Source organism: Dama dama, chromosome 5 (assembly GCF_033118175.1).
Source record: "Dama dama isolate Ldn47 chromosome 5, ASM3311817v1, whole genome shotgun sequence".
Taxonomy (NCBI): domain Eukaryota; kingdom Metazoa; phylum Chordata; class Mammalia; order Artiodactyla; family Cervidae; genus Dama; species Dama dama.
In genome coordinates, this window is record NC_083685.1 from 84,737,841 (window position 1) to 84,757,337 (window position 19,497).

Genomic DNA, 19,497 nt, shown 5'->3' on the forward strand with positions numbered 1-19,497 from the left:
TGGCCTATGTTTTGACCCCAGTATGATCTTTCCTGTTGCTCTCATTACTTGTGGTGGCCATAGAAGCTTTTGACTTCTATGTCGAGCATTTTTTTGGTTTTTTGTTTATTTTTTGTTTGGTTTTGTTGTTGTATCAGAGAAAGATTTATTGCAAGGCCATGCAAAGAGAAGTTGATTCATGCCCTAAAAAGCCTTGAGTTCCCCGGAGGGTTTCAGCAAAGCATTTTATTTTTATTTTTTTTTTTCATTTATTTTTATTAGTTGGAGGCTAATTACAATATTGTAGTGGGTTTTGTCATACATGAATCAGCCATGGAGTTACATGTATTCCCCATCCCGATCCCCCCTCCCACCTCCCTCTCACCCAATTCCTCTGGGTCTTCCCAGTGCACCAGGCCTGAGCACTTGTCTCATGTATCCAACCTGGGCTGGTGATCTGTTTCACCATAGATAATATACATGTTTCGATTCAGCAAAGTGTTTTAAAAAGTCAGATGAGGGTGGAGAGGGTTGCAGGGTATGTGATCAGATCATGCATAATTCTGTAATTGGCTGATGATGAGGGAACAGGGTGGTGTCACAAGGGTTAACCTTACCAGTCCTTAGGCCCCAGGACTTAGGCTTCAAAAGTCCTTAGGGTTTTGAACTGTGGTGGTGGAGAAGACTCTTGAGAGTCCTTTGGACTTCAAGGAGATCCAACCAGTCCATCCTAAAGGAAATCAGTCCTGAATATTCATTGGAAGGACTGATGCTGAAGCTGAAACTCCAATATTTTGGCCACCTGATGCAAAGAACTGACTCACTGGAAAAGACCCTGACACTGGGAAAGATTGAAGGCAGGAGCAGAAGGGGACAACAGAGGATGAGATGGTTGGATGGCATCACCAACTCGATGGACATGAGTTGGAGTAAGCTCCGGGATTTGGTGATGGACAGGGAAGCCTGGCTGCTGCGGTCCAGGGGGTCGCAAAGAGGGGGACACAGCTCAGCGACAGAACTGAGGCTCCAGGAGGCCTGGGGCTATGAGCCCCTAGTCATCCAGTAGGTAACATCTTCCATCTGATGAGGTGTTTTCACATCTGTGAAACAACTCAGGAAAAGTGTATCAGATACTATTATCTGGGTACTTCAGAGAAGCGCTAAAACAGAAGGTATGGGGGACCAGCCTGTCCTGAGAAGGCCCCAGAGGGCCCTGCTTGGTTACCATTCCCCCCTTTTCTTTGATACTCTTGAGATTTTTGTTTCAGAGGCTTGACGATCTCAAAGAACTATTGCAGTCAAGCCATGCCAGCCCTAAGGGCTCTGTGTGTGGTTTCGCTGGGTGCTTTGGCTGGTTGACTTGCCAACTCAGTAGAGTGAAACAGTGAGCACAGACCACCTGGGCTGTGGGCCAGGTGTCTCCAGGTTAAGGCTTTGGTTCACAACAGTGGCAGCTGAAAAGAAATGAGGGGTGAAATGAGACTTTCCTTCCTGACCGAGCACCTGGTCAATCACAGCTGTTCTCTGAGCTCTTTGAAGAGACAATGCAATGTTATGTAAAGTCAGTTACATAATACTGTCTTTTCACGGTTCCTCAAAAACAACATGTTCTCTTTCGTTTCCTTGCTCTCTGTGGTGACTCTGCCAGAAATGCCCCCTGCTCTCAACCCTCCCAGCAAAACTCAATCCATCCTGCAAGGTTCAATTTAGATGCCACCATAAAATCTTCCCTCACTGTCCCAGTCTCAGAGCACCCCTCTCCCTTTCTCTAGAATCCTGAAACAGATATTTATCATCACTCAAGCGGCAATGACTGAGTGACTGTGCTGTGCTTAGTCGTTCAGTCGTGTCTGACTCTTTGCGACCCCATGGACTATAGCCCACCAGGCTCCTCTGTCCCTGGGATTCTTCGGGCAAGAATCCTGGAGTGGGTTGCCATTTTCTTCTCCAGGGGATCTCCCGGACCCAAAGACTGAACCTGCACTCTTGCATTGGCAGGCGGATTCTTTTTTTTTTTTTAATTGGAGGCTAATGACTTTACAATATTATTTTGGTCTTGCCATACATTGATATGAATCCAGCAGGCAGATTCTTTACTGGTGAGCCACCAGAGAAGTCATGGAAAAAGTTTAAACGTGGCTCAGTAAATCTGACAACCAATTTTTGGATTTTTAAAAAATAAAAATCTTGGGACTACCCTAGTGGTTCTGTGGTTAAGATTCCATGCTCCCAATGCAGGAGGTATGGTTTCCATCCCTGGAGGGGGAACTAAGATCCCACTTACCATGTGGTGTGGGGGAAAAAAAAAAGTAAAAATCTTAGAAGTGCAAAATAGCTAAAAAAAATATGTGCTTTAAAGTTGTTTAAAAAAAAAATCCATACATTTACTATTTCACTTTTAGAACCATAGACAAGATTTTTGAAGTAATGTAGCCCATACCCTTTTCTCTTGACATGGACCAGGGCTGGGGCAGAGGGCCCACTTGATTATGGATGGTGGGGTCTGTATTTGTCATATACAAGTGATGTAGTACAGAAGTAAACAGATTAAGGGTCCCACCCACCCTTTCAGTATTATTTAATTTTTTAAAATCAATGCAAATGTGTTGATTTGAAAAACATTTTTTTTAGCATTTTTTAAAAGGCACTCCTGCATACTCACCAGTGGGTCACAGAAGAAACTTTTAAGGTCTCTAATTATGTTGCCACCAAAGTTCATCCCACTGTTTTGCAATTTTCATTTACTTTTTTGAGTTCCTTCTTCAAACTATGAGGTCAGGGTCATTTCCAGGCTGAGTCCATGATATTATGACAAAGAAGGGATGTGGTCACTAAACCCATTCTCTCTTCCCACTGGGCACATAGATGATCTATATTTTTCTTACCTTTGCCATTAAGTTCGAGTCAGGTGACTTCATTTTGGCCCTGGAGTGTAAGTGAAAGTAATTTATACTATTCCAGAAATGGGCCATGAAAATCTGCCCATCCCCCTCTGCTTCTCCCCTTTGGCAGCAAACTTGGAGGCTCCTTTTTTGAAAATCTTTGCAAGATAGAAGATGTGAAAAGCATCATCAAGAGGAAAAAGAATTGCAGAAAGAAGAGGCCAAAAACCTCTCAAAAATTAAAAGGCAAAGAAAATGAGTGTTTTCTAAGTAAATTACAATTTAAAATTCTGCTTACTCCTAATTTTTACTGTTCAGCCATTTTTCTTTTTTTAATTAATTTATTTATTTTAATTGGAGGCTAATTATTTTACAATATGGTAGCAGTTTTTGCCATACATTGACATACACCGGCCATGGGTGTACATATGTTCCCCATCCTGAACCCTCCTCCCCCCTCCCACCTCCCTCCCCATCCCATCCCAGACATTTTTCTTGATCTTGCTCTCTGATTCCATATATTCCAGAGTGTTCAATGGATTTGTAACTATTAAATAAAAATAGCTTTCATTTATTCAATCATGTAAAAGTGTTAAAATTAAGTTTTATTGATTAAAAAAATGGGTGCATGAAAAAGCCTTGCCCAGCACATGCACACACACACACACAACCCCACTGCTGACCTACAGCAGACTGTGACATTAGCAAGAAATAAACCTTCATTTAATGACTCGCCTGAGATTTATGGGTTGTTTATTATAGCAGTGAGCATATCCAGGCTAATGTACGTAGGAACTCAATAACTGCTTGAAAAATAAAGACTTTCCTCTAAAGATCCAAGCAACAACTTGGCAGGCAGGCTAGTCTCCACAAAAACAAAGAGGATGTCATTGTTTTGTCCCAGCTCACATTCCTCCCAGAAACAGCTTTTTTCCTTATATTATTGCTGACGACAATTTCTATCACTTGACTCGAGGCATTTAAACAGTGTTATTATAGACAACAACATAGAAAATTTTGAATAAATGACAGTCTCGGTACCCAAGCATGAGAATTCAGCTATTTCCTGTGAGATATATATACTTAGACCAGCTCAGTTCATCCTTCTTCTGAAACATATACTTACAGGGATTTCCTTGGTGGTCCAGTGGTTTAAGAATCTACCCTGCAAATGCAGGGGATACAGGCTCGATCCCTGGTTGGATAACTAAGATTCTGCAGAGCAACTGAGCCCACGAACCACAGCTAGAGAGTCCATACACCACAAGAAAGGTTCTGCATGCTGCAACTAAGACCCAATGCAGCCAAATAAATATTTTTTAAAGTAAATAAAGAAAGCATATACTTACAGATCTTTTGCTATCTGCTAGGCCTGCCCTGCCTTGATGAGTGGAGGAGAGAAGATGGAAACAGCCTTCTAACCACAAAAGCAAGAACAATGGGGCAAGGGGGCCCCCTGGAAGAGTATGGTCAAGGCCACTGGACTGAGAGATGGAAGAGTGGATTGGTCCTGCATCCAAATCATTTCGTGAACATGAGCGAATCTCTAACCTACCTGAGTCCCAATTCCTCCTCTGTAAATGGCCCATGTAGACAGATCTAAGGACAGCAAGTACATAGCACGCAAGCTGCCCCTTCACAGAAAGTACATCGGTCACGTGATACATGGACACAGCTTCAGATAAGTTTCCAGCACTGAGCTCCAGGCCACCGCTAGTCCAAGAAACCTGCTAGCTACCTGCTAGAGTCCCTGCTAGGACCACAAGGAGAGCCAACCAGTCCATCCTAAAGGAAATCAGTCCTGAATATTCATTGGAAGGACTGGTGCTGAAGCTGAAACTCCAATAACCTTGGCCACCTGATGCGAAGAACTGATTCATTGAAAAAGACCCTGATGCTGGGAAAGACTGAAGGCAGGAGAAGAAGGGGGTGACAGAGGATGAAATGGTTGGATGGCATCACCAACTCGATGGACATGAGTTTGAGTAAGCTCTGGGAGTTGGTGATGGACAGGGAAGCCTGGCTTGCTGCAGTCCATGGGGTTGCAAAGAGTCAGACACGACTGAGCAACAGAACTGAACTGAACCCCAAATAAGGCATCTTCTAGGTTCCCATTAAGCATCTCTGTCACAGAGTCAAAAACCAGGAGAAGGTCCCAAAGAGATCTACTCCACAAACTCAGAAATGTCTCAGACTAAAGGTTTTATGGAGAAGCCAAACCAAGCAGAACGATTTTAGAGACCACTTGATCGAGACTCCCATGGTTCTTCTCCATGGCATAGTGGTTAAGAACACAGACTTGGACGACTTCCCTAGTGGTCCAGTGGCTAAGACTCCATGCTCCTAATGCAGGGGCCTAGGTTCCATCCCTTTTTCAGGAAACTAGGTCCCACATGCCACAGTTGAAAATTCCTCATGCCACAGCTAAATGTCTCATGTGTCACTATGAAGACAGAAGATCCTGCATGCTGCAACTGAGACTCAGTACAGCCAAATGATTACATGAATATTTTTTTAAAAAAATAACATAGACTTGGGAGCCAGACTACCGGATTGGAGTTTGAAGCCTGATTCCACTTATCAACTGTCAGAGCTCGGGCAAGTTATGGATGCTTTTTGTGCCTCAGTTTCCTCAACTGCTAATATAAGGTTTAAAATGCCTAATATTCATGACGCATTGGGGACGACAGCTAGTGTGTATTAAAGTGTGTGTGTGTGCACCCTAGGTTGCTTCAATCATGTCCAACTCTTTGCAACTCTATAGACTGTATCATCTGTCCATGGGATTCTCCAGGCAAGAATACTGGAGTGGGTTGCCATACCCTCCTCCAGGGGATGTTCCTGATCCAGGGATCAAACCCATGACTCTTATGTCTCCTGTATTGGCAAGTGGGTTCTTTACCACTAGCACCACCTGGGAAGCCCCATATTAAAGTACAAACTTGTTAAATCAATTATCTACTGAGCCCTGTGGCACTTCTTCACCCCCAGGGGACAGTGAAGGAGTGAGGGTGAGGTTGGGAGCCAAAGATTCTGCTGAAGAGCTTAAGTGAGGATTTCCAAGACTAGAGACCTTATCCTGTTACTCCAAATCCCCTCTGACCTCCAGCCCCCATACAGCCTTGTTCTGGGGCCTGGAACCAGAACTAGGTACAGGACACATCCCAGCCTTGAGATCTTGAGCTAAGGCTGAGCCAGTCTCCCCTCCCCACTGGGCTCGTGGTCTTTCTATGACTAAGGAAAGGCTTATGTCAGAGGGTTAAACAGGGCTTCCCAAGTTGTTCAGTGGTAAAGAATCTGCCTGGCAGTGCAGGAGATGCAGGAGACGTGGGTTCAATTCCTGGGTCAGGAAGATCCCCTGGAGTAGGACATGGCAACCCACTCCAGTATTCTTGCCTGGAGAATCCCATGGACAGAGGAGCCTGGTGGGCTACAATCCATGGGGTTGCAGAGTCAGATACGACTGTGCAACTGAGCATGGGATAAAAAATAAAAATCATATCTAAAATGTGGCAATAGAAAAGGGTTAAACATATTCCCACTGGGGTGGAGGTCAATTTCCTCTCTGAAATCTTGGCTCTCCAGGCTTCCTTCACTCCACCCTCAACACATGTGCAGGATATGAAATCGCTGAAGGATCTACTGCTTCCTACTTCCCTTTGAAATCCTAGTTCCCTTACTGGAAAAAAAAAAAAATTTGTCGCGATTAACATTTCTCAAAACTTTCGAAGCCCAGAAGCCTCCGAAGCCCCTACCAGTCTACCTCTCCTCCTGCAGCTGCTCCCTCCACGAGAAGATGAAGGTCTCCATGGCAGCTGTCTCCTTCCTCCTCCTCCTCAGCACCACTGTGGCCCTTGGGTCCGAGAATGAATCCTCTTCAAGTGAGTACAACACCTTCCAACCTGGGCCCTGTGGGATAGCAAGCAGGAGCCGGGTTGCCGGGATGCGAAGAGAAAGGGGCTCCAGGAGGAGGTCTAGTGTCTTGTTTTCTTTATTACTGAAGTATAGTTGCTGTGGGCTCCCCAGGTGCCTCAGTGGTAAAAAAAAATCTGCCTGCCAAGCAGGAGATGCGGGTTTAATCCCTGGACTGGGGAGATCCCCTAGAGGAGGACATGGTAACCCACTCCAGTATTCTTGCCTGGAGAAACCCCTGGACAGAGGAACCTGGCCAGTTACAATCAAGGGGAGGCAAAGAGTCAGATACTATTTAGCGACTGAACAACAACATAGTTGCTATACAAGGTTGTATAGACTTCCCAGGTGGGGCCAGTGGTAAAGAACCCCACTGCCAGTGCAGGAGATGCAAGAGACTTGGGTTGGACCCCTGAGTGGGGAAGATCCCCTGGAGGAGGACATGGTAAACCACTCCAGTACTCTTGCCTGGGAAATCCCATGGACAGAGGAGTCTGGTGGGCTACAGTCCGTGGGGCCACAAAGAGTCGGACAGGACTGAAGTTAACTTAGCATGCATGCATACACAAGGTTATATTACTTAAGGGGTTTAATATAGTGATTCATAATTTTTAAAGATCATATTCAGTTTATAGTTATAAAATATTGACTGTATTCCCTGTGTTGTATAATGTATCCTTGTAGCTGATTTTATGCTTAATTGTTTGTACCTCTTAATCCCCTAGCCCAACTTTGCCCCTCCCCCTTCCTTCTCTCTACTGGTAAACACTATTGTTCTCTATATCTGTTAATCTATTTCTTTTTTGTTCTATTCATTTGTGTGTTGTGTTTTTGAGATTCTACATATAAGGATATGATATGATACTGTGTTTATTTTTCTCTGTCTGGTTTATTTCACTTAGCAGGTTATGTTGCTGTGAAAGTCACTCAGTCGTGTCCTACTCTTTGCCACCCCGTGGATATAGTCCGTGGAATTCTCTAGGCCAGAATACTGAAATGGGTAGCCTTTCCCTTCTACAAGACATCTTCCCAATCCAGGGATCAAACCCGATTGTCCCGTATTGCAGGCAGATTCTTTACCAGCCGAGCTATCAGGGAATCACTTAGCATAATGCCCTCCAAGGCCAACCAGGTGGCTACAAATGGCAATGTTTCATTCTTTTTATGGCTGAGTAGTATTCCATTGTGTCTAGTGTCCTCTTAAACTGGTTTCATCCTCACATTGCCCAGGACCAGTCCCCTCCCTGCCAACGCCATGCAGTGAGGCCAGGTTATCTCTTCACTCCCTCATTCCTCTCTCTTTGCCTTTAAACTAAAGACTGGCCCGTCCCATTTGGTCTCATTATCGCCCAGGAGACTGGGGAGATGTGTTTGGGACCCTCAAGGCCACCTTGTCCCTTTACCCCCTGGGATTTGGGTCCAGGCTGCTTCCAGGGTCTCCCTACCCCCTGAGTGCAGCGTCCCTTAGGCATGTACTGGTGAGAGCAGCAGCTGGGGAGGGGTCTCCTAGGCCGTCATCTTTCAGCTTGTTTCTTAGGAACCCAAGCTATACTTCCCTCTGCAATTTACCTCGTTTCCTTTTTAGAATCTCAGGGGAAACAGAAGGCTGTTTAGATAAAGCTAGACTAAACCGGGTGGAAAGGGGACAGTTTGCTTTGCTTATCTGAGGAGTCACTGGGCAGCTCAGAGGAATGCAGTGACAGTGGTTCTCAGGGCCCAGGGGGTCCCTTATTCCACTCTTTAGGGGGTGGGAGTGCTGCTGGGGATGGCACTGAATAAGACGACCAGCCCTTCCCTTGCCACCCACGCACCTTGGTGAGCCTGAGGCCATTGCTGTGCACACCCACATTTCTGTCCAGGTCAGTCACATAACATGACGGCCCCAATCACTGCACCCCCCTAACTGCAAGGCCCTTGACCTGAACCCCCTCCCCTGCTGCCCTTGCAATTCAATCTTGGAGTGACTTTCTTGTCACCCCCTTGCACCTCCTATAAGAGCCATAAAATCTCAGAATCAAAAAATAACTGAAAAGTACAGGGATTTTTTTGTAAGTGTTTTAGATCAGGAAAACTTTTCTTCCAGCAAAATCTTACACAGGAGTCCCAAAATGTAAAATAGGGGGAAAAAGGCAGATGGGGTCTTATACCCATTCCTCAGCTCCCAAGTGCCTCTGTACCTCCAGGAAGCTGTGTGTAAAATGCAGTCAACCACCAATGCCGTCAACCACCAATGCAGTCAACCACCTTGTTCACAGACGAGGAGATGTGGGGGGTGATGGGCCCAAAGCCAGCAGAGACTGGGTGGGGTTAGAGCTGGGAGTCCTAGCTCCCTGGCCATCGTCCATGGGGCTTGGTGTGGGCATTCTGCCCTCTTGGCAGGACGTGGATTCAGTGGGGATCAGGCAGGATGGGGGCACTGGGAGGGATATTGGGATTTTCCCCCTAATATCCCTTCTCCCCAGGGATGTCGTGTGCTCACTGAGATCTCGGCTTTGCTGCTCTTCCATCCAGAGTTCAAAGTCATCAGCCAGTCCTTTGGGGGTGGGGTGATGATTGTCGTGGTCTATGTGCAGGTTAGAAAGGAATTTCCAGACACGAGGCAGAATGAGAGGAGAATAAAATTTATTAGAGTAGGAGACGCTGTTAGACCAGACAGCTGGCTCAAGACAGAGCCAGTGTCTTTCATGGGCTGGTAGGCAGTTTTTATAGCCTCAAGACAAAGAAACTTCCTGCTAGAAGGGTGGCATTAGGTGATTGGTTAGGATGCTGTAGGATGGGTATTTTTATCTAATGTGGGGTCTGGGAGCTGGCCAGTTTAAAGCAGGGGAGCTCATGACAACATAGCTTCCCTGGGGGCTCAGATGGTAAAGAATCTGCCTGCAATGCAGGAGACCACGGTTTGATCCCCGGGTCAGGGAAGATCCCCTGGAGGAAGGAATGGGAAGCCCACTCCAGTATTCTTGCCTGGAGGATTCCATGGACAGAGGAGGCTGGCGGGCTACAGTCCGTGAGGTGACTTTGGCCAAGGACTCCACGGGGGTGAGAGAATGGGAAGAATGATCAGTGATGAAGGAGGAGAGAAAGAGGAGCCCGGGGATTAGCCTGAGAGGGAGGCCAGAGGACTAAGCTTTTTCTGCAGCCCTCTCTCTGAATTCTGGGGTGCTCTCCTTCCTTCCCTCCTGCACCCCCTAGGGTTCCAGAGGCAGCCAGTACCCCACATCTTTAACAAGCACCTTGATCTCAGCTTCGCCCCCCTCTTTCTCCTCAGAAGGACTTTACCACTCCACGGAGTGCTGCTTCAACTATGTGAGCCGGGCAATCCCCCGGCAGCTCGTTTCAAGCTATTATGAGACCAGCAGCCTGTGCTCCAAGCCTGGAATCATGTAAGTGACACCCACACACCACACTGGGGGAGGGGAGTCCGTAGGGCTCGAGCACCGTGGGGGAGGGGAGGAGGGAGAACGCAGGATGGATGCTCCCCAGAGTGCGCTCAGGTGTGTTCATAGAGAGGAAGCAGCATGGGGTGGGGTGGGGGGGAAGCAGACTTGGGGCTCCAGGGCCATCTGGGGGGGGCCTGATGGGCCCATGGATGAGGGTGGGGGGGGAGGGAAAAGGGGGGCAAGGGACACTTCCTGGGTGGGGATGTGGAGACTAGACGGGCCCAAGGGGCCCTGAGGGGCTGAATGGTACATATCAGAACAGACGCTGGTCCTGGGCTCCCTCTAACTAAGGAAGGAGAACCAGTCCAGGCGGGATGAGGAATCTGTGAAGAAGGAAAGACTGGGTCTCGCTTCCTGGCTGCCGGAGCCTCGGTTGGTCATCCTTCTCCCGTCTCGTTCCACAGCTTCGTCACCAGGAAGGGCCTTTACGTCTGTGCCAACCCCCGTGATGGCTGGGTCTGGGACTATATCAAGGAACTGGAGGAGTGACCCAGAAGTAATGGAGAAGGACACAGCTCGGGATTTACAGAGAGGGCGCTGAACCCCACTCCCCTCCTCCCGACTCAGCCCCAGCCACCTCCTGAGAGCTGCCCTGACTTGAATTAAAGAGCAGTCAGGCCCTTCCCTGCCCTCATTCATTTCTACTAAATTTCCCTGCTGGAACTGGACTTGAGGACACTGGTGAGCCCCCTCATGGTGGCACCCTCAGCCTCATGCTTAACTCTACAGAAGTTTGGCCAGAGCCTGGTGCAAAAAAAAAAGGGGGGTGGGTGGGGTCAGGCCTGCCGTGGAGGTAGAGAGAAACTGAGCAGGAAGTGAGGAAGACACTCTGTATAAAGGCTACCTTGAGAGAGTAATAACCACAGCAATAACAGATATCGTTTTTGTAGCACCCTCATAGTCCAAGCACTCTGCTAAGCAGTCTATGTGCATCCATTTATTTAAACTTCACAAGGAAAGTTTGATTTTGCAGCTAAATCTTTATAAAGGCCTCTCTATAGCAGTCAAATTCCATAGTCTTTTTTGTGCTGGTCCCAAGGCATTTGTTCCCCTTCTGGCTAAGATAGGAATGATTCATGGACATATTTTATCCAATTCTTCCCCATCCACATACACACATCAGGTTGCACTATATTGTTTTATTCATTTTTGTGTACTGCACAAGGCATAGCAAAAAGTCTGGCCCACATCAGGTGCTCAGGAAATGGATAGATGAGTGGTAGATGGATGGATGGGTGGTGGATGAATGGGTGGGTGGATGGGTGGTTGGATAGATGGATGGATGGATGGATAGATGGACGCATGCATGCATAGATGGATGGATAGTAGATGGTGGATGAAGGGGTGGATGGATGAATGCATAGATGAATGAATGGATGAATGGATTGTGGATGGATGGATGGTGCGTAAATGGGTGGGTGAATAAATGGATGGATAGATTGGTGGATGGATGGATGGACGGATGGATAGTGGATGGTGGATGAATGGGTGGATGGATGAATGCATAGATGGGTGGATGAATGGATGGTGGATGGGTGGATAGACAGAATGAGAAAGGAACCAAGAGGAAGCTTGTGCGCCAGCTGACCCCAAAGGCTCTCAGACCCATCTTCCAGGTTCAAGGAGCTCTGCATACACAGAGGAAGAGCATGCCCAGTACAGACACTATGACCACTCTCCCTGGCCTCCAGCCCTCCACAAAGACCAAGAGGGTGCCTGCACAGCAAAGGCACAGCAGGCTTCCTCATACCTCCTCTCCTCCATAAACAGAGGATAAGGGGGTATCTCATACATCTACTCCTTTACCTTCATAAAAAGCCACAGCTTTACCACCACTAACTGCCTTGAGCCTACCAGGACTAATTGCATTGCCCGTTTTCCCCTATTTTATAAGCAAACTTGCCAAACAGCAAGACCCACAAGGATTTTCGACGTCCTTGTTTCCTGAAGCCTGCCACCCACCCCCCCCCCCCACCCCACAACTCCCATCTCCTGAAACACCCCCTCATGCCTCTAGAGGTGACAGTCCATCAAAGATCAAATCCCCTCTTTCATTTCTTCTCTGAAAGCTGCCTTCAGCCTGGAATAGGGCTCTGAGGCAGTCTGAAGAGAGGAGATACAGAGGGGCAGGTCTGCGGGCCAATGATAAGTCGCTTTGTAGCCCACCAAGTTCCTCTACTGGAGTGGGTTGCCACACCCTCCTCCGGGGTATCTTCCCAACCCAGGGATCGAACCTGCATCTCCTGCATTGCAGGCGGATTCTTTACCACCAGGGAAGCCCGAGGGAGCAGGTCCAGCTTTAGCCAAAGCCAAGGGCAGAAGCTGGAACTCTGGGAGCCAGAAGCAGGTTGTCAGGTTCACTGTGTTGTACGGCCCTCTGCTGGCCACGACTGGCCACGGTGGCAGACTGGATTAACCCACACTAAGGGCATCCATGGGCTTCCCTGGTAGCTCAGACGGTAAAGCGTCTGCCTACAATGTGGGAGACCTGGGTTCGATCCCTGGGTTGGGAAGATCCACTGGAGAAGGAAACAGCAACCCATTCCAGTATTCTTGCCTGGAAAATCTCATGGACTGAGGATCCTGGTAGGCTACAGTCCATGGGTCCAACTCGCAAAGAGTTGGACATGACTGAGCGACTTCACAAAAATAAAGGCGGTGGGGCGGGGGAGCACCCAGGCTTCCCAGGTGGCGCTAGTGGTAAAGAACCCGCCTGCCAATGCCGGAGACCTAAGAGAAGCTGGTTGGATCCCTGGGTTAGGAAGATCCCCTGGAAGAGGACATGGCAACCCACTCCAGTATTCTTGCCTGGAGAATCCCAAGGACAGAGGAGCCTGGCGGGCTACAGTCCATGGGGTCACAAATGTTAGACATGACTGAAGAGACTTCACCCACACACACAAGGGCACCCAGGAGGGATCAGCCAATTAGACCTGAAACTGGTTCCCAGTCCAAGGTCCAAAGAGGTAAATAAGAACATCGACCAATGAGACAAACATTTCAGCAAACAGGGACATAAAGAGCCAGAACTTGAGGAATTGGAGGAATTGGAGAATATTAGTAGCATAATCTGCGACAAGAAAGTGTGAGTTCCATCGTGTGTCCTTGGACAGGGGACGAGGGGGACATTCTTTTCCGAGATCACTAAACCCTACACAGACTGTGCTGCCTCAGTCTGTGCTCTCTCTAACCCTGCTTTCTGTTGGCCTCCCGAAGATGGATCACCTGGGGAAAAGGTCGCTTCAACCTTCCCTCTTCTTTCCCACAGTAGAGATGGGGGCAGGGAACACGATGAAGCCACACAGATTCTGTTTTGAGGACTGCCTATCTGGCTCTATGGTAAAGAATCTGCCTGTCAGTGTAGGAGACGTAGGCTCAATCCCTGGGTCAAGAAGATCCCCTGGAGGAAGGCATGGCAACCCACTCCAGTATTCTGGTCTGGAGAATCCCACAGAGGAGCCTGGTGGGTTACAGTCCATGGGGCCACAAAAAGTCAAGTCGACTTAGCGACTAAACAGCATCTACCTCCTACCCATGTGAGATTTATTTAGCCTCTCTAAGCCTCAGGGGCCTCATCTGCAAAATGGGAATAAAGTCTCTACTCCCCACTGTGAAGTTTAAGTAAAATAGGGCCTGAAGGGAGCTGACACCCAGCACGTGTTCTCCACACCTTCCCTTTCTCTTTTCCTTCTCGCAGATGCAAATATTAGCAAACTCAGCTGGGCACCAGACCCCGCCCTCCACTGCCCTCCCTTTCAGCAAACACCAGGGGAGGACCGTTGGCTCTCCTCCTCCACCTACTCTGGAGTGGTCAGAGTCCAGAGAGCTGAGGGCCCTGTGTGGATGATCAGCAAAGAAGGAGACTGTGTCCGCCCAGCCTCCCCTGGAGCCTGACTGCCCACTGAGAGGATGAAGGTCTCTGTGGCTGCCCTCTCTCTCCTCATCCTCGCCATCACTTCTGCTGTTCACAGCCAGCCAAGTGAGTCCACCTGTCCCTGGCGGGCGGCAGTGAGGAAGGTGAACAGGGAGTGGGCAGCGAGGTGATGCCAAGAGTGCTCTCAGGACTCCGCCATCAGCCCCAGGCCCCCTCCCCGCCTGCACCCACAGCTGCTGCGCACCAGCCCCTTGTAAGCAGAGCTGAGCTGTGGTCCAGAGCTGCTGGGGTTGGGCAGCTTCAGGAAGCTGGGTCGAGGTCACACCAGGAGTCCTGAGGACACAGCAGGAATGATCATTTAGGAGGAAGAGCCAAGGAAGGAGCAGAAGGGATGATCACAAACGTCTGTGATGAGGAGGAAGGCGAGGCAAGTGGGTGGGAGAAGCCATGGCAGGGCAGGGCAGCACAGAGGGAGTCAGGCAGGCAGGTGGAGGGACATTTGGGGCTAAGCCCAGGACAGGGGGTCTGAAGCTAGACACCTCTTGCGGGCAGGGTCTGTTGTAGATTTCTGGGACTACCATGGCAACCCAGAGATGCCCCAATGGGATGCCCACATGTGCCGTTTGTGGATTTCTGGACCCCTATCTCCATCTCCCAGCCTAGGGCTAAAAATGTTTGTAGAAAAGAGAAAAGGGGTTGAAGGAGATTGAAAGGTTTTGGAACCATGAGACGGACGCATGGGCTCTGCCTCTACCAGCGTTTATGAGGGCTGGTGACAGGCAAGGGACCAGAGACTCAGACCATCTCCCAGTACATACCTGCCTTCAATGGCCCCAGCCCTTGCTTTCTACCTAAGGCTGCCCTTGGCTTGTAGTCTGGCTGGATTCCGCCTTTGTGATCACTCAGGGGAGCGAGGGTCACACACACTGTGTAATCTGCCCACATACTCCTAGGATGGCCCTGGTCTTTGTAAACATCACCTTAGAGAACCAGGGTCACAGTGGGTAGAGGTGCCTCCTGGGAGTGGGAGGGGGCAATAGTGCCCTTTGGGAAGGTCAGGCAGGAAGAAAAATGGCCCAGCCAGTGCATGAATCAGCCAAATGGTGCCCTGGAGATGTCTCAAGCTTTGCCACCTACTGGACGCAAGCGTCAGGGATTTGCACTCTGCAGGTCTGGGGGCTGGGGAAGGTGATATCCTTGAATGATGAGCAGTCAGGGCAGCTCAAGGGAGACACAGCGCTACGAACCAACCAAGTCTGGCCTCCTGGGAGTGTCAGAGAGAGGGAGAGAGAACACTTTCCAGGCCAGTAGAGTGGCCATTGCTACCATGAGCTCTTTGGAAAAAAAAAAAGAAAAAGTTTCTATTTTATATTGGAGTACAGCCATTAACAATGCTGTGATAGTTTTAGGTGGACAGTGAAGGAACTCAGCCATACGTTCACATGTATCCATTCTCCCTACCATCAGCTCTTAACCACAAGCACTGACACTCTCTACGCGAGACTCTAAGTTAAGGGTTTTACAAGCATTTTCTCAGCTCATCCTCACCACGATCCTAGGACATAACTTTTTTTTCTTATTATTGGTTTATTTTTATTGAAGTATAGTTGATTTACAATGTTGTTAATTCCTGTTATACAGCAAAGTGATTTCGTTATACATATATATACGTGTATATGCACTCTTTTTAAATATTGTTTCATTATGGTATATCATAGGATATATTGTTAGTTGCAGAATAATTGTTTTACGATGTTGTGTTAGTTCCTGCTATACAACAGTATGAATCAGCTGTATGTATGCATACATCCTCGCCCTCTGGGGCCTCCCTCCCACCCATCAACCCACCGTTTTAGGCCATCACAGAGCACCTAGCTGAGCGCCCTGGGTTCTACAGCGGCTTCCCACTAGCTATCTGTTTTACACGTGATAGTGTGTATATGTCAATGCTACTCTCTCAATTCATCCTGCCTTCTCCTTCCCCTACTGTGTAGGACGGAGCTTTTTTACCCTCATTTAATGGCTGAAGACATCCAGAGAGGTTAAGAAATTTGCCCGTGATTCAAGTCTTTTAGTCAAGACTCCAACCCATACTGTCTGGCCCCAAAACTTAAATACAAGCTTTTTCCCCTTGATCTGACTTCTCCTGCTCAGCCCTCTGTCTCAGCCTCCCCCCGACCGCAGCTTCTCTGGTGCCTCTAGGACAGAATCCAGACTCCTCGACACAGTTCAGAAGGGGTAGTCCTCCTCTTCCTCTTGAATATCCTCTTGCTACTTCTTCCTTCCCACCTTGCTCTGCGGCTCCTGGAACTGCTCCATCCTCCCAGACACGCTGGGCTTCCCCTACCCCAGGCCTCCATATATTTCTTTCTTCCAGATCCCCTGACCCCTCTGTCTGCCTAAGTCCTGCTCGTCCTTCAGGAATCAGCTCAGACACCACCTGCTGTGGGGCTTCTTCCTCAATCGCCCAGGCTGAGTGAGGTGCTCCTCGTTCTGTTCCCATAGCCCCTTGCGGCAAATTCTACTCTATCCCAGACCACATTCTATTGCAGTGTTTATGTTTTTGCTTTCCTTTTTCACCCAGGCTGGCCTCTAAGGTACACAAGAGTTGTGACTGTACGTTCCACATGTTCTAACTTCCATAGAGCCTGGCTTGTGATACGAGCTCAATACATGTTTGCCCAGTCAAGTTCATCAGCAAATGTGAATCCCCCAGTCCTTTGTACTTGATGAAGCTCGGTCCAGAGGCAGAAAGATCTACAGAAGATTCATCTTTTTCACTTGTCTGTTACTCATCAAGCTACCATCAATCCCTACTGACAGTGGGCTTTGCCATCAGAAGAACGGACAAAATGCAAGAGATGGGAGATGGAGGTGGGCAGCCATGGGCTCTCTCTCTCTACCTTCTTAACTCAGCTTTCAATGTCATTCCCTCAGAAATTCCTGAGTCGGCGAACCACCCACCCACCTGCTGCCTGAAGTATCATGAGAAAGTATTGCCAAGAAAACTGGTGGTGGGATACAGACAGGCCCTCAACTGTTACCTGCCAGCAATTATGTAAGCACGGTCCTGCAGACATTAACAGGGAGAGGGAAGGGGAGCCCAAGGCTGGACCGGGGTACACAGAACCAAGTCTCCATGCTAGAACAGGGGTGCAGCAGTTAAGGGCCTGGGCTTTGACTCTCACGGGACAGGCCTGGGTTCTGTTCTAGGCTTTGCCACTTACAGAGGCATGTGGCTGGTTCATGTGGTCCAAGAAACGGTGGCCATAGAGGAACCCAAGCCTGAGGGTCTAGGCTAAATGGAGAAGGGCTGAAAGAAGAGATGATGAGGTCTAGACGCCAGAGAGGGGGTGCTTTTTGAGGGGACCCAAACAGGGGGAGGCCTAGGGAGGTGGTACAGGACGTGAGGCAAGCCCCTGGTGAGCTAGAAGTGGGGGCATGTGAACTGGACCCCTAACTGCTCCGGGGCCCCTGATGGTCTGACTTTGCCCCCACAGCTTCATCACCAAGCGGAAACGAGAGATCTGTACCAACCCCAACGACGACTGGGTCCAAGAGTACATCAAGGATCTCAGGCTTCCTCTGCGGCCTTCCAGGAGGTTGGCCTAAGTTAACATCACTAGATGGGAGGAAGGTCAAGCCCAGATCCACAGCTCGTCGTGATGGTCAGGCCTCCAACGGAGCCCAAGTTCGACGGGGGGAAGGTGTAACCCTGTGAAAACGCAGGCAACCTCATGGTCTGAATGACAAGAGTCACCTTCAGAGAAACAGGCTAGAGATTCAAAAGAGTAAAGCATTTTGAATATATTCTCAGTCTCCAGAGGAAATGCCAAGGTTGAGGGAGGAGGGCAGGGATACATTCTTAACGCTCAGCACAGCACTTTCACATCCTCCTCCTTGTCCTACTTTCAGACCCTCACCTCCCTCCAGTGCACCAGCCCGTCCTGAATGATCAAGTCCCGCTTCCCAACAGCCAAACCAGCTCTGGCTTTCTCTGACTTCCCACTCATTAAGAGACTCACGGGACTCGACTTTTCCTGTCCACCTTATCCTTTTTCTAGATCTCTTTTTTCTTCTATTATGCTTTTCTTTTAAAACCTAACCTTTTGGGACTTCCCTGGTGGTCCAGTGGCTAGGATTCCATGTTCCCAGTGCAGGGGGCCCAGGTTCAATCCCTGGTCAGGGGACTAGATTCCACACGTTGCAACTAAAAAAATCCCTCATGCCGCAACTGAGACCCAAGGCAGCCAAATAAATAAAAATTAAAAACAAAAACAAGAAAACCTAACCTTTTCTTATGGGAATAGTCAAATGTTAATGATTTTTTTTTCCTGTTGCTGAGGCTTTGCTGAATTCCCCGATATTGGGTCTTCCCCAGGGTGATGTGGGTGCAGATGGTGCTGAAACAAAAGAGGAGGTGTCAGTCCCTAGGTCCCTCCCACTGTAAGCTTTGTAGGTCGGGGAAGGGCATTTGGCTAGGCTGGGGGTAAAAATCCTGGTCCAAAATTGAACCACTCAACAAACACAATTACCTTTATTGCCAGCTTTGTTTGTAACTCCCTGCCAGAAAGGATTTCTGCTGGGATGGCAGAAACTCAGTCTCAGTTTTTTCAGGGTCTTCTCCACATTCCCCCAAGAAATTTCCCCATTTGGGGAACTGGAGCTTTTACATGGCACCAAGGCCAGAAGTGGGGGGGCTTCCCTGGTGCCTCAGGTGGTAAAGAATCTGCCTGCAATGCAGGAGACCTGGGTTTGATTCCTGGGTTAGGGAAGATCCCCTAATGGCACTCTACGCCAGTATTCTTGCCTGGAGAATTCCATAGACAGAGGAGCCTGGCAGGTAACAGTCCATGGATCGCTAAAAGTAGGACATGACTGAGTGACTAACACTTTCACTTTATTTTTTTTCCAGACAGGGATTATTTTTCCCCCTCCTCCCTACTTCTCTGTCCCCAGCTCACCAATAGGGAGTGGACTCAGACAAAATCCAACATCCCCCCAAAATGGTGTTGTGAAGGCAAAGCAAAATCAGGCAACTAAAGCTATATAATTAGAGAAACGAATTTGGTGAAGTGATCACTGGGAAAACTGGTCTTCCAGTGACTTGGATTCTGCTAAACTGACCCAAGCCTGCCCCCAGTGGCCCCCAGTGGTACTACATCATCCTGCCTCCCTGCTCCCCAACCCCGACTGAAGCTAACCCACCCAGACGCCCCCCTGACTCCAGCTGACCAATCAGACTCTCTCTTAGATGAACTTCGGACCTGAGAAACCAGCACTCGGGCATTGTCCCAAGGGAAGAGGGCTATGAACTCGTCCACTGAAGCCCCCGGAGCTGCCCTGTCCCTCCTCCAGGCTTGGAGGTTTGGCTAACCTCAGTTCCATGAGATGCCCCAGTGTTCTTCCC

General features: G+C 48.8%; 1 protein-coding gene across 4 annotated transcripts; it reads left to right on the top strand.

Moving 5' to 3' along the window:
• The first annotated feature begins 5,665 nt into the window (after positions 1-5,665).
• Positions 5,666-18,358, top strand: LOC133056892 (C-C motif chemokine 16-like). Of its 4 annotated transcripts, XM_061142757.1 has the most exons (4): positions 10,699-10,894; positions 13,911-14,192; positions 17,025-17,145; positions 17,588-18,358. In XM_061142757.1, exons 2-4 carry the CDS (start codon positions 14,123-14,125, stop codon positions 17,697-17,699), a joined length of 303 nt encoding a protein of 100 aa, XP_060998740.1. In that variant the 5' UTR covers positions 10,699-10,894; positions 13,911-14,122; the 3' UTR covers positions 17,700-18,358. The 4 variants fall into 4 exon arrangements, with proteins under 4 accessions (XP_060998743.1, XP_060998742.1, XP_060998741.1 ...); XM_061142760.1 differs by lacking the exons at positions 10,699-10,894; positions 13,911-14,192; positions 17,025-17,145 and adding exons at positions 5,666-6,742; positions 10,042-10,156 and having other exon boundaries at positions 17,588-18,356; XM_061142759.1 differs by lacking the exons at positions 13,911-14,192; positions 17,025-17,145; positions 17,588-18,358 and adding exons at positions 6,221-6,742; positions 10,045-10,156 and having other exon boundaries at positions 10,618-11,216.
• Positions 18,359-19,497: the final 1,139 nt, after the last annotated feature.

Excerpts from the sequence above, each read along its gene's own strand:
- LOC133056892 (XM_061142760.1), top strand. The coding sequence starts at position 6,658 with ATGAAGGTCTCCATGGCAGCTGTCTCCTTCCTCCTCCTCCTCAGCACC. Across the intron at positions 6,743-10,041 it reads CGAGAATGAATCCTCTTCAA|AAGGACTTTACCACTCCACG; the intron begins GTGAGTACAACA and ends CTTTCTCCTCAG. Across the intron at positions 10,157-17,587 it reads TGCTCCAAGCCTGGAATCAT|CTTCATCACCAAGCGGAAAC; the intron begins GTAAGTGACACC and ends TTGCCCCCACAG.